The following is a 15,034-nucleotide window of genomic DNA, read 5'->3' as shown; positions in this document are numbered from 1 at the left end:
TTAATCCTTGATAGACTTGCACTTCATTCATGTTGAGGGCTACTAAATCTTACAATCCCACTCGACTTATTTTATGCCTATCTCTACTCCTAATGCCACCATGAGTAACTAGCTCACTCACCAGCACATTATTTGATCATATATATAATTAATAATCAAAAGCATATTTGTAATTCACATGCATGTCCCATTTTTTCCCCATTCTCTCCCTTTCTTTTTCTATAACCATCCATACTGAACTCTCGAAGTCTTGTTTTCTATTATTTGAAATTTGAAAAATGTTCTGATAAAAAATTTAAAAAACTCACTATTTTATGTTTGATAATCGTATAATATATATACAGTGAAAATTTGATGGTTGATCCAAAGGTGATACTACAAACCTTCCCCTTCAATTTGCTTGCAAACTCTAAAAACACTAATATTAATTTTACAGTGCACACTACTTCACATGCACATAAGCTGATGTTCAAGTACTGTTCAAGTCTCCCCAGGTAATTCACTGCTATGTTAAATGCTCGACTTCATTTACTTGTTTTCACGCGAGTTTTGCATATGGATTTCACACTACGGTGTCAAGAAGACCCCTGTGGCAATGCATTACTCAGTCGGGCTCTAGTCATCCAGCTCTGTGGCTGTTAATTGGTGATTTTAGCTGTGTTGCAAGCTGGTGAAAAAAGAAATGGCATCCTGTCAGCGCCTATAAAACAAAAGACATTGTAGAATGTTTTGCTGAGAATGAATTAAATGACTTAAGGTCTACTGGCTGCTTTCTTTACCTGGACTAACAATCATGTTTGGAGTAAGTTGGACAGAGCTGTAGTGAACAACGTGTGGACTAGAAGGGGGATGGAGGCTCACGCTGACTTTCAGCTCCCTGGGTTACTCTCCGACCATGCTTCTTGCATTGTCTCTTTGTTTAAGGGGGACAACATGGGAAGAACGCCCTTCAAATTTTTTAATACAACATGAGAATTTTCAGTGTGTGGTAAGATTTGCTTGGAAGGTTAGATTTGAGGGCTGCAAAATGTTCAGGTTGGTAAAGAAATTACAGGCCAGGAAAGATCCCTTGAAAGCCCTAAATGCACTTCATTTTTGTCACATCTCTTCTAGAGCTGACCTGGCCAGCCAAGACATAGAGAATGCCCAACAGGAAAATGAAGAACTACAAAGGCTGCTTGTTGCTAAGAGAGAGTAAGCTGCCAAGTTAGAAGAGGCAAGTAGGAGTTTCATGGCTTAGCAAGCTAAATGTAATTTTCTCAAGAACAGATAGGAATACTGTTTTCTTTCACTCGATGATGAGGAGGCATTCTGCTAGAAAGCACATTGCTGCAATCATTAAGGAGAATGGAGAATATACTAGTTCACAACAGCAGGTTGCAGATGAGTTTTTGTCATTCTATAAACAGTTGCTGGGTTTTGAGGTTGATTGTTTGCCTGTGGACCCCCTGGTTATTGCTAATGGTCCTACCCTGATGGAGTCTCATACAGGTAAGATGGTGGAAGAAGTTTCTGAGGCCGAAGTCAAGAATGCCCTGTTTAGTATTGGAGATGACAGATCTCCAGGTTCTGATTGTTTCTCTTTGGGGTTCTTCAAGAAAGCTTGGGATATTGTTGGTAAGGAGTTCACCTTGGCTGTTTTGGAGTTCTTCATGAATGGAAAGCTCCCCAAGCAAGTTAACAGGACTGCTATTGTGTTGATCCCCAAAAATCAGCATGCTAATTCAGTCCATGACTACAAGCCAATCTCTTGTTGTAATGTGGTGTATAAGGTCATTGCCAAGATTCTTGCCAACAGGATTTAACCCTGCCTTGAAGTGATTATTAATAAGGCTCAATCTGCTTTTATTGAACAAAGATTGATGGTTGAGAATATTTTTCTGGTTCAGGAATTGGTCAGGAAAGATGCTAGAAAAAGGATTTCCCCCCGTTGCATGATTAAACTTGACCTTAGAAAGGCATATGACTCAGTTTCTTGGGGTTTTCTGAAGAGCATGCTGGTGCATCTAGGGTTCCCTGCAGCTTTGGTGGATTGGGTTATGCAGTGTCTCTCTACTACTGTGTATTCTATTTCTGTAAATGGTGGCCTGTATGGTTTTTTTTAGGGTAGGAAGGGACTTCAACAGGGCGACCCCTTATCCCCAATACTGCTTGTCCTATGCACGGAATACCTCTCAAGACTCCTTAAGAATCTGGAGAATTGTTCAGAGTTCAGATTTCATCCTAAATGTGGTGAGCTCAAAATCTCCCATCTTGCCTTTGCTGATGATTTGATCCACTTTGCAAGGAGTGATTACTCATCTGCTAAGAAGCTGATGGAATGCCTTAATGTTTTTGCTGACTGTTATGGGCTGAAGGCTAGTGTACAGAAATCAAACATGTACTGTGCAGGTGTTTCTGATTGCAATTTGGAAGATTTAAAGACTCTTAACAGGTTTTCCTTTGGGAGAGTTTCCCTTTAGGTATCTTGGTATTCCCCTAGCCTCCACAAGACTTACCTCAGCTCACTATTCCCCTCTCATTAACAAAATAGCTGGGCTGATTGGGTCCTGCCCCGGTCATACTCTGCATTGTCCTGGTAAGCTTGAGCTGATCAATTCAGTGATCCAAGGAGTTGAATGTTTTTGGCTCTCCATTTTCTATATCCCTTTTACAGTTTTGGCTCATGTAATCAAGCTATGTAGGACACTTTTATTTTGGTTTTTTTTGGGGGGGGGGGGGGGGGGTTGTGGTGTGGGTGGTGCACTGGTTGCTTGGAAGGAGGTTTGCATGCCAAAAAGGGAGAGGAGGGCTTGGTGTAATGGATCTTAAATGCTGGAACAGAGCACAACTCACTAAAACCCTTTGGAATATACACAGCAAAAAGGATGCTCTCTGATCAAAATGTGTGAGTCATGCATATCTTAAAGGAGGCAGTATATGGGAGGGCCTCATTTAAGCATGATGACTCTCCCCTCTTCAAGAAGCTGGTTGAGATTAAAGACCTGCTGCTTGTCCAATGTGTTGATTGCAACAAAGCAGATATACAACTGAAGCAATGGGATGCAGAGGGGAAATTTAAGTGCTTGGATGCTTATCAGTTTTTGAAAACTAAGGGTAACAAAGTTCTTTGGCACAACCTGGTATGGAAGAATAGCTGCCCTCCAAAACATTTTTTCATCTTGAGGCTAGCTACGGTGGGGAAGCTGCTTACCTGTGATAAGTACTGTGGGGAGGGGTTTGACAAAGGTTGTGTTTTCTGTGGCATGGAACTAGAAACAATTGACCATCTGTTCTTTAGTTGCAGTGTGTCTGCTAATGTTTATGACCAGATTAAGGACTGGCTAGGAATAACCTGAAGGATGACAACAATCAAGGCGAGCTTAAAATGGCTTTATAAAGAGGCCAAAGGCACTAGGATTCAAGCAATAGAAAAGAAAGCCAGATTAGTCAAAACAGAGTACTGCCTTTGGCATTTTCGAAACAAGAGGAAGTTTGAAGCGGTGGTCACCCATTCGAATGCTATTGTTAAAGTTATTCAAACTCACATCTATAGGTTGGTGTATGACAAATATCCATCCCTCTGTATGTGAGTAGCTTTTGATAGTTATTGAGATGTAGTTATGTTGGCCTCCTAGCCCCTGGGTATGCTCAGGTTTGATGTATTTTGAACTTGGTTGGACTGATCTTGAATGGAAGCTTGGTCTCCCAAATGTACTTTAGGTATCCACTTTGATCTAATATAATTATAATTTTCAGACAAAAAAAAAAGAATGCCGAGTGGAAAAAGAGGGAAAATGCGGACACATTTTAAAAGAAAGCAAAGGATATCAATTTTTAGGATGGATGCGAGATGCTTAACTATATATTTATAATGTGGATATACTAGACCATATGAAATGAGGCTACATCAAAGCATAAATTATATGGTATGATGTGACCGACGGGAGATATTCGGGATAAGCAATAAAAAAAAATACTTGAATTCCAGTGCACTGTGAGGAAACGAAAAGCCACTGACAATGAGGCCATATTTGTATCAAATACTACAGCTAAAATGATGCAGTTTTAAAAAAAAAAAAACTATTATATGATTTGTGCTTATTAGTGAATAGTTAACTTTCTATACTGTCTAATAAATAAATAAATAGAACTTGAAGAAAAAATTATCCCAAAAAAAATGAAAAAAATCATCAAAACGACACCAGCAGAATCACATGATGCATGCACGTATTACCACTCTTGGAGAGGGATAGGATACTAATTACTAAGGGTGAAATAAAAAAAAACACTGCATATAGAAGCATAAAGCACTAAAAAGAATCCACTATATTGAGCAGTGTAATCCATAAAAGGCCTTCAAACGACCCTAAACTCAATGTTAATTACAAATCCTATTAAAAACAACTAAAGAGTATAACTGAGTAGTGATTAATTAGAAAGCAAAACTTAAATAATCAATTCTGCAGGACTATAAAGGATCATGCACCCCAGGTGCTACACCTATTTGGTAAAAGATTTATCTCCCAAGAGATGATTAAATATTAAGCAAAATCCTATAATTTAGCTCACATGATTTTGGAAATGACGTGCTTCCTATAGAATTCAAAGATCCCAGCTCCCTGGGGCAAATGCCCAAGAGGACTCAACTATTTTGAGCAACTCTTATGTTGAACTTGAACCTGATGGCTCTTCGTTCATTCCAGAGCCTGAAATTTTAAGGGTTCAATGAAAAATTATATAGCGTGGAGATAAACCCTAGTCATCACTCAATCGACCTCCCTTCCTACCATGTAACCTGATAGCCTTTTGTCTATCTAGCCCTTTGGACTTCTCTAGTTGATCATCCCGTGTTACGATTCTTATAGGGTGAGCTTCTGTGTTAAAAACCCACTCATCCAGTGGAATGACCGAAGGAGGCGAGAAAAGAAGATAAAGATACTTTAGTGTCTCTGCAAGAAAGAAACTCTGCATCATATTGTCTTTGACACCAGAATTGACCTGAAAACAATGAGAATCAAGAATAAGCATATGACTGCATGCATCATGGTTAAAATTAAAAAACACCAATCAACAGTTCATTTTCTTTCTAGCAAGCATGGCTCTTCCAGAAAGAGAGTTACAAACCATTCAATGCTAATAACTATAGCAATAGTACCAGTAACAAGAATAATAAGAGGAATAACAAGAGGATGACAAAGAATTCTGCCACCACTCATCCAGTTGGATGCTCGCTCTGCACATGCTGGACTCCCGTATCAAAATACACACTCTGAAGGTAGCATTGGTCTAATAATAATAACAAACAAACCTGACTAGTGAAAAAAAAAACTAACAAACCCGGCATTACTAACATTTTTAAATTTAAATAATAATAGACCCATCAAGAGGCTTGAGTTTGCAGAAAGGTGTAAGATTCACTTCATGTTAAAAACAATGAATTTATTTACTTGCGTTTCAAGACAAAGCCTCATCATTTAGATGTTATTCAAAAAATTGACAGACACAATCAAAACTGCTTTAAAATTTAAGGTTCGGTGCTCATGCATTCTAAAGTGTTTTTCGTCCATTTTTTCCAAATAAAGATACCTACCTGTCCAAGTTGTCTAAATTTTGTATATGATTATGGGGAAATTGAGTCATCACCTTGTGTAAATGTGAGCAAAATATATATATATATATATATATATATATATTTTAATTAAAGATTTACTGTAAAAAAAAAAATCTGAGGGGTGTAATAACAATTATTGAGAGTTTATTAAAAGAGGAATTCATGTGCTGCTTAGAAGAGTTTAGATGCCATATGGCAACCTGATTTTTATCTGCTAAATATACGGGAACAATTAATTATTCCTAAAGACTCCTAAAAAATGCTAATTTCATGGGTATCTAGATGCCAGCCTTAGGGTGGATATCCAAATTCCTGGCTTTGGCAATGTGCTTTATGATGAATAAAAAATGAAAAATAAATAAATAAAGCTTTTTTTCAAAAAAAAGAACTGAGGGGTGTAATAACAATTATTGAGAGTTTATTAGAAGAGGAATTCATGTGCTGTTTAGAAAAGTTTAGATGCTGTATGGCAACCAGATTCTTAAGAATCGGCTAAAAATAAGGGGATATTTAATTACTTGTAGAGACTCCTATAAAATGCTAATTTCATGGGGATCTAGATGCCGGCCTCAGGGTGGATATACAAATTCCTGGCTTTGGCAACACCCCTAAGACCGGCATCTAGTTCTCCATGAAATTAGCGTTTTATAGGAGTTTGATGCCTGTGTAAATCTACATACTCATAAAATGACCACCAGCCATAGGCATTAGGATACCCATAATCAAACTTCCTGAAATGTTTGCGGTAACCCCTGAACCAAACACCACATTAGTGATGAAAACTATCAAATATTATTGCCTTAGTATATAAATATAAAATGTTGAGGGTATTTTTTTTGTCATCACAAAAACTAAAACCTCACTGTAACTGGCCTTGAGGGCTCAAATCAATCCATCCATTGATAGAGACAGGGGCTTCCAAATGATAATGATGAATGGCAATGAGATCGTTGATGCAGGACAAGCACATCCTCACATGAACTGTAATACCTTACCACAAAGAACTATTCCCACCATCATTATCTCTTAAAACAAAAACTACTGACTTAAAATGTAGATTAATAGTACAAGGGCTTAAAGAATAAGAGCTTGAAGCAACACATACAGGACCCATCATTTGAGACAACTATGAATGTAACTTGTGATGCACCGACCTTTTTGATAATTATATAGTTCTGATGGCCATCATAAAATCATGTGGTATTCATATTACCATGGCCTCCCTAACAACACGATCCCCAAATCCAGTTCCACAAAGAAACATCCGCACCTGGCAAACTCAAAATCACTCAAGAGACTGTCTAGGGCACGACTTCATCGAACTCCTACAGATAATTGCACAGACCTGTACCGTAAGCTTTCTCATGATCATCTGTTCCTTATTAGTCATTACTCATGGGCTCTAATGGCTGTTACATGTAGTCATCCTCCTACTCAGGGGTCACCTTCCCACCACTTTAAGATGCTTCTTTTAGAACACTCATCTAAATGTCCCTTGTCACTTGTCAGTGAATTCAGAGCATTCAAAACACTGGATATCAATCTTATTCAGCTCAATTTACCTAGAATGAATTGGAGGTTAACAGGCTTAGGCACATGGAAATCCACCTCTTCTGGTTTTCATTCATGGAAGCAATCTCCTTTCCATATCCTTGGCACGGGAAGCAACCTAACCAATGGACTCAAAATGATAGTAATGAAGTTTAACCTGAATCCCATATGGTAGCCCACCAAGAAATGAATAATTTGTTGCTGCACATTTTCCTCAAATTGACACCTCGCAAGGACTTATGAAACTGGCGAAAATAAGTTTCTACATCTTTTTCCACACTGATTGAGTGCAAAGCCTGAAATACACTTGGCAACCATAGTTAACAGGTACTAACCAGTTTCCTACTAGGATCTCATGTTATTTCCCAAGCTGCTAACTTCTAAGACAATATAGTCAAATTTGCCTTCTCCTTGTTCCTAATTCCTCTATAATCAGTTTTACAAAAGCTCGAACCAGTCATATAAATCATCCAATTCATGCTCTGCATTAAACCTGAGCAAATTAACTCTTACACCATAGTCAAGCTTACCGGATGCTGGAAAGTACCCTAGAGTAATTTCAGCGCCGCAATCTGCCATAAGAGTAGCTCATAGAGTCAAGTCAAGCTAATAGTACACATACATTCAATTTGCCATTAAGATATGCAATGTCCCTGGTGTTCTGTTCTTAGGTCATTGCCGTTTGCTCAACAAGATCACGGGTGTATCCCCCCAGTCTTCCATATCTGTAACAGACCTTTGTACAAGCTCGAATTTAATTCTAGTGCTGGCTCACTGGGATGAATAGGAATTGAGTTTGATTTCTTTTTGTGGGGTTAGGAATTGAATTGCTGGTAGATATGGGTTGGTACAACAATGGGTCAGGTTATATCATTCTTGCTTTCCTGATTATGGGGTTCGCGATCTAGCTGTAACTGCAAGAAAGTGAAAGCAGAGGGCTCAATTGCAAGACATAGATAGCAGAGCAAAGGGTTCAACTGCAATGGCGTCTCACAAACTCTTGCCATCAAGGGTAGCCACAATGATGAAAACAGGGAACGACGGTGACAACACCATGTGATTTGATGACAAGCAACAATGTTTTACCGATCTCAGATGCAAGGGAAGACTAATTGACTATGAGGGAAGCAGTAGCTCAAAGTACTGTGTTTTTCTACAGGTTGAAGTGATGGCACAGGAGTTGCAAAGTATGACTAAAAGATTACTCAAAGGAGATTAAGTTTTGGTTGGCCGATACTCTTTGATTCAGCAGATTTATGCTAGTTTTTTGTAAGATGGATACCTACTGGGAATTGGGCTTCATTTGAAAAATAAAAAATAAAATAAAATAAAATTTAATTGAGTGCTGAGATTGTGATGTACATGACAATGGTGCTCTTGATGCTGGTGTCCCTGGCAACATAGAAGAGATAACAGCCATGGTGCAACAAGAATTGTGCTCTGATACCAAGTTGATGCAGGATGTGTACAGGGTAAAATCCTAAAATAAGTTTCTGATAATAAAAATAAAAATAAAATTAAATATTCTGAGATTTCTTAAATGGTGAAGAGGAGATCCCCCTCCACAAACAGCTATAGATGCCATCAATACTCTTCTATGTCTAGAATATTTGAAGGTATGATGCCATGTCTATTATCATTAGAAATCAGGAATGCATAAAGGACTGCAACAAGATTTCGTATGAGAAAATAATTCAGGGCCTTGCAATTTATTTTCTATTAGGAAAAATAAGCATCAAAACCATAAACAGTATTTACCAACCCAATTAATTAAATGGTATCACAATCATACAAGACGCGTTAGCTTAATCTCATAAATCAGAAATTATATTGCTTAGTTTGATTAAAAAAAAACATTTAGAGATTTCTAAATTCGAATTTCATTATGGACTGACTTATGATATTTAATTGATTTGGCACTAAGTAGAATGGAATTTTATGCAATATTGCACTTGTGATCTATAACATTTTATTCGTTCATTTACAGATATAAATCAATTGAATTGAATATGATCTTTAAAATGTAAATGCCTACACAAATTGAGAAACTAGGGGATAAATTAGGGTTTCCTACTGAGCTCTGTATGTGTGTTGTGTGTGTGTGTCAGGAGTGAGCTAGTCATTGTAAATGGTACTAAGAGAAGAAGGGGTAGACCTAAAATAACTTGGAATAAGGTAGTGAAGAAGGGTTTAATAGCTCTTAAGTTAGTCAAAGAAATGCCCTCAATCACGTGAATTCGCCAAAAAAAGGATTCATATAGCCAACTCCACATAGTAGGACTTCTTGTTCTTGTTGTTGGTGGTGGGTTGTGTGTTCATCTTAAGAAGCTTAATAATGATGTTCTTGCCTAACTAGATTAGTGAATATGCAGAGATATAGAAAGGACAGATTGCTTGTATAAATTCCTAAAAAAGCCCTATATAGCATGTTAGTTAAACAACAGGTGTGCACAGTTGCAAATGGAATATTGATAAACGGAACAGTCAAGACCTAATGTAAAAGAAGCCTCATACTGGTTGTGTATAAGACCTTTAGAATGTGTTATTAACTGATCTCAGGATATTTAGGCTTTATAAGCACAATCTGTCTCCAGTGCAAATGAAGGGTCAAACCCAAGAAGAACAGGACAATTAGTTCTTCATAGAATTGAATCATGCCACTTTTTTCTTTCAGATCAACTTGTTTATTATACAACTTCCTAAACCAAATATATTAATCAAAATTTTGAACTCTTAATTATAAATTCAAATGTTCCCAACTCATGTCTCACTGGGTCTAACTCAGCTCAGTCACAAGATGTTGGGATCTGAACTGCAATATTGCACCCCACACAACCATACTGTCATATATACATTTTATTTATAAAGATTTGATCCTTTATTTTAATAAAAAATTAAACATAAATTTATTGATAGAGAGGGAGTAAATGAATGACAATAAATTGACAAATGCCACTCTAGGAATCAACCAGGTGGTTGCAAACTGAGTAAGAAAAGAAATGCGCAGGTTTGAAAGAGGGTTCCAAGAGAAAAAAAGAAAGTACCTGTGGGATGCTATTCCTCAAACACAATTCAAGATTATTAGGAGAATTGAGAGATAGGAAAATCCATGGGAAAAGCTGAAGAGAATAAGGCTATCTATGACACATTTTTGGATCAATGGTTCCTGTAGTAGCATTTGTGTTTCCACCATAGATTTTGCAAAGAGCCTTGTCCATGTGATTATCGGAAGCTTCAGCTTTTGTAAAAGGGAGTCGAAGTTTTAAGTAATATTAGACATTTACACTTGCAAGAAAAAAAAATGTCCTCCAACAGGAAACGAAAAAGAGCAAAAGATGCTAACCCACCCTGAGGTTTTGCGAGAAAAAAAAAAAAAATCCAGACACCTCTTGAGGTTTGGCAGAAAGATGCGAACCTTCCCTAAGATATCAAAAAACTTCGGACCTCCTTGACATGTGATTTTTGGGACACTTAATACCCCCTCCCTAGCTTGTCTTTTTACCAAATATCAGGGAAAGTCAGGATGTTTTAGGGTGGTTGGTGGGATTTTCAAAACCTCAAGGGAGCACCGCATCCTTTTGTCAAAACAATGACAAAACATTTTCTTGCAAAGATTTTATCTTAAAAAGCTCCAACTAACCTTATTGTACACTTTCTCACTACCTCATCAGCCACCAAAATAGCATCCACTATTTGCCGGCTCCTCCCCCCTCCCCCCAAAAAAAAAAACACAAATGAACTATGATCAATCAAAATAGTTTTATCAAGAATTACACTAAACCTATTAGCTAATAAGTCAATCATAATAATCTTATAAACACTAGAGAAAAGACTAGTAGGCCTCAAATCCTTTACCTTGATAGATATAGATTTCTTAGGCACCAAAGTGATAAAGGAGGAATTAATGATCTTGCTCAAGATCCAAAGTTCCTATTAAAAAAAAAAAAAGGTAAATACTTTAAACAAATCACCCTTAATAAAATCCCAACAATCTTGGAAGAAAGCAATATTAAAACCACTCATTGCCTTAACCCTTTCCATCCCAAAAACCACCCCCCTCACTTCCTCCACATCGAAAAGTCTCTCTACGCAACACATTTGGTCTTCGAATATGGGATTCCACTCTAACCCCTCTATCATTGTCCATAAAAGTCCTCCTTAGAATACAAATTATGAAAGAAATTAAAAATCATATACGCAAGCTGACTAGGTTCATCTGAGAATTGTTTCACCCCCTACATCATGCTCCCTAATCACATTCTTATTCATTTTCCATTATCTAGACTATGAAAGAAAGAAGAGTTACAATCGCTATATTTGACCCATTTGAATTTGGTCTTGCCTTAAACTCCTCATTTCCTAAAATCAACTATTCTAACCCAATCTTTAAAGATATTCTTCTCGCCTTCTCACTTTCAGAGAGGTTAATCTCCTTTTCCTTCCTATTCAAGGAGGCTAACTCATATAAACAGCTAGGTTTTCTAATTCTAACATCGCCAAACACCTCCTTGTTCCAAAATTTCAATTTATCCTTTAGATGCTTCAATTTTCTCATGAATGTTAACCCTTCCCGACCCCACTCCACATCCTATCCCTAGGAATTCCTTACCAAAGTCTTAAAAGTTGCATGATCCAACCACATTTTCTCAAACCTAAATGGGGTAGGACCCCAAGACAGCCTCCTAGATTCCAACAAAATAGCTAAATGATTGAAGCCACTCATGAAAGAACATTTTGAGAGAGATCAGAAAATTAATCCTTCCGCTCGCTACAGAACAAGAATCTATCCAATATGCTACCCCCCCCCCCCCCCCCTCTCTCCCAAAACACACACAAACCATGTAAAAGTCGCGTTCCCTAAGGGGAGGCCTCTCAAACCGCACTCCCTAATAAACAAATTAAAATTCTGCATGCTAGCAGTAACTCAACCCCACCCCCTTTTTCTCTCTAAAAAACCTCACCACATTAAAATCACAGCCCACAATCCACCTAGGGAAGCAAAAACCAAAAACATGATAGAGCTCATCCCAAAAAGCACTATTAAGGGTTGATCTAGAAGGACTGTACAATGAAGATACCCATCACTAGCCCCTCCCTCTCACCTCAACTAACATAGAATGGGAAGAAAAACCCGTCAAAATATCCACTCTAGAAACAAACCGAGAACCTCACGTGACAAGTATGCCTCATAAGGCTCCCTCTCATACCAATCAATTCCAATTTAGTTTCTTGAATTAGAACATTATAAGGGGAGTACCTATCCAAAATTTTCTTAATCAAGCTCCTCTTCCTAGCAACCCCACCCCCCCCCCCCCCAAAAAAAAAACCCTACAAAGTTCTAGCTAACTATCTTCATAGTTTAACACACTTACCACCCTTTCTCATTCCCTTTTCCACCCTCCAAATTAATTGATGTAGCCAGATTTTTAATTTTTTTTTTTTAGCTTAGTTGTTCTTCCTCTCACAAGTTCTACGGCTCAAACCCATCATCACCTCAATTCCTACAGGTTCTAATTTTATTCTAAGGTCTCCAAGGAGTATATGCAGGTCTAAAACATCTCTCACCTCCTTTAAAGCTAAATCCACAGCCCTTCCTCCTAAAAGAACCCTCCCCATGGCATAGAGTCAGAAGAAATTAAAGGTTGAATAGGAAAAAGAAGGATGCCTTTACTAATTCTATTGGAACAAGGATCCTATATAGAAGAATCTATCTTCCCAAACCCCCCCCCCCCCCCAAAAGACACCAAAAGAAAGATCAATCAAATATTACGTTGGTAAGAAATTAAGCTCAAGTCAAAAGACAAAGGCCCCTCAACATTTAAAACTTTCAACTAATCAATATTGTACAAGGGCGTCCCCAAGCCATAAGGCTCCCCGCTTCGTGTGGGTAAGGGGAGGGTTGTCACAGTGTACGCAATCTTACCCCTACTTTTATGTAGAGAGGTTGTTTCCTTGGACTCGAACCCATGACCAGCCGGTCACAAAGGAGCAACTTTACCGTTAATCCAAGGCCCGCCCTCCTACTGGTCAATATTGTGATTAATAAAATTTTTACTTGCTTGCGCAAACTTAGAGTCTGAATGTTGATAGTGTATCTCCACCTGCTGTGAAATCTTAGCCAAATTTTCACTCTAGCCAAAACCTTCCTCTTCAAAATTTCCACTCTTACCTTCAAACAATTGAAGCAATCCGTTCTCTTCTGCAAATTCAAGGTTGACTAGCTGGCTGACCAATAATTGCTTCTCTAATTCACAAAAATTTCCCAAATCATCCTTAAAATCAAAGAAACAAATCTTCTAAATCCCTTCCGATAAAGCCTTCTGATTTTCCCTTAAAACTAAGTGCAAAGGAGGAAACTGGTTACATGTTTCAACTTTTCATTAATGTTCGTGGAAAAATCTTTTAATGTGTTTTTCACAAGACAATCTCTAGCCAAACTAGCTTGCGAAGTCTTTCCTACCACACTATCCATCCTTGCATGTTCTACTAGACCCATTTCCCCCTCCATAAGCCTATGTTGCATCTTCGCTACTACTAGGCTCGAGTCTCCAGCCCCTTTTAAACTGAACTCCTCCTTCTTTCAACTTAAATTATCTTGGGTTTCTTCACCCATGCACTTTGGGCCTTTGAATTACCAGCCCATCATTTCCCAAGCCTTTCAACCACCAAGAAGACCCCCTTGAAAATTTAAAATTTAAAATTTAAAATTTAAAACCCTTCACCCCGTTTGCATAACGCAAGGATTCAAGACTCATTTTAGGAAATAATTCCCACCCACCCACCCACAATCTCTATGAGTTTGGCCCTTCTTTCTATTTTCGACCTTGTCGCTAGAGCTCCTCCTATCACAGGGAAGGGGGTGCTCATCGAGAGCTTTTGAAACATGCTAATCCTCGCGCCACTCTTCGCTGATCTCTGGATGTTAAGGAAACACACTCAGAGCATCACCAACTTCCACTGTGGGTGTTTGAAGAATCATTCATAGCTAACAACAACTCTAACATAGAGCAGCAAGAAAAGCCCACCACCCATTGTTGAACTCCCTCAAGAATGCACACATCCAGATTACTACCACTATAAATCTTTTGCAAATGCACGAATCTTCCTATGCCATTCACAAGGATCGTCAAACTAATGATCCTAACTTCTTTTCTAAAACTTAGGTCCCCTCAACCCCCGACAAACCCTTTGTTGCCTTCGCACAACACCGCCATCAACCTCAGAGCCCACACGAACTACTCCTTATTTAGCATAACAAAGGCCACACGCTTTCCTACAATTATGTGATGCAAAAGGTCAAATCAATTCATGATAATCACATTCCTCTCAATTTTGAAGGTTGAATGCCCTCCCATACCTACTCCATATTACCTATGGCAACTGTAAAGAGAAAAGGAAAGAGAGATGGCTACAGTTGCAAAAATATGAAGAATAACTTCAAGGAATCAAGAAGAAAGAAGTTCCGTCGATGACAATTCAAGGAAGAGAAATTGATGGAAGTTGACTCACTAGAAGAAGACTCTGGTCAAAGAACATTTCTTCGCTGCTTCAAGTCCTCCTCTTCTTTGGTAATTACCAAAACATCACATAGTTTTCTAGTTTCCACATTCGTGTATGTTGGAAAACAACTTCAATTGTTTCCAAGTTCTCCATATAAAGATGATATACATATCAAATTAATATATTAAAAACTAAAAACTTAAAAGTCAAAAAACTGAAAAGCACTTAAGAGTTTAAGATAGAAAAAAAAGTTAGAGAAGGATTGAAGAAAACAAATTTAAAAAGTGAACTTTATGTTTATGGAATAAGTGTAACATGTTCAACAACAAAAAATCATTAGTAAGCTAAACACAACGATATAAATCAAAAATTAAAAAATAAGGAGAGGAA

General features: G+C 37.9%; 1 protein-coding gene across 1 annotated transcript in view; it reads right to left on the bottom strand.

Moving 5' to 3' along the window:
* Nucleotides 1-4,280: 4,280 nt before the first annotated feature.
* Nucleotides 4,281-15,034, bottom strand: part of LOC131157556 (mannosyl-oligosaccharide 1,2-alpha-mannosidase MNS1-like) — a 78,474-nt gene continuing 67,720 nt past the window's right edge. The window contains exon 14 of the mRNA XM_058111797.1: nucleotides 4,281-4,980. Coding sequence (XP_057967780.1) covers nucleotides 4,738-4,980 — 243 coding nt within the window. The 3' untranslated portion in view covers nucleotides 4,281-4,737. The remainder of the gene's footprint in view (nucleotides 4,981-15,034) is intronic.

This window comes from Malania oleifera, chromosome 6 (assembly GCF_029873635.1).
Source record: "Malania oleifera isolate guangnan ecotype guangnan chromosome 6, ASM2987363v1, whole genome shotgun sequence".
NCBI classification, from domain to species: domain Eukaryota; kingdom Viridiplantae; phylum Streptophyta; class Magnoliopsida; order Santalales; family Ximeniaceae; genus Malania; species Malania oleifera.
Note: the sequence above shows the minus strand (reverse complement) of the source record. Positions and strands in the feature narration are given on the sequence as shown.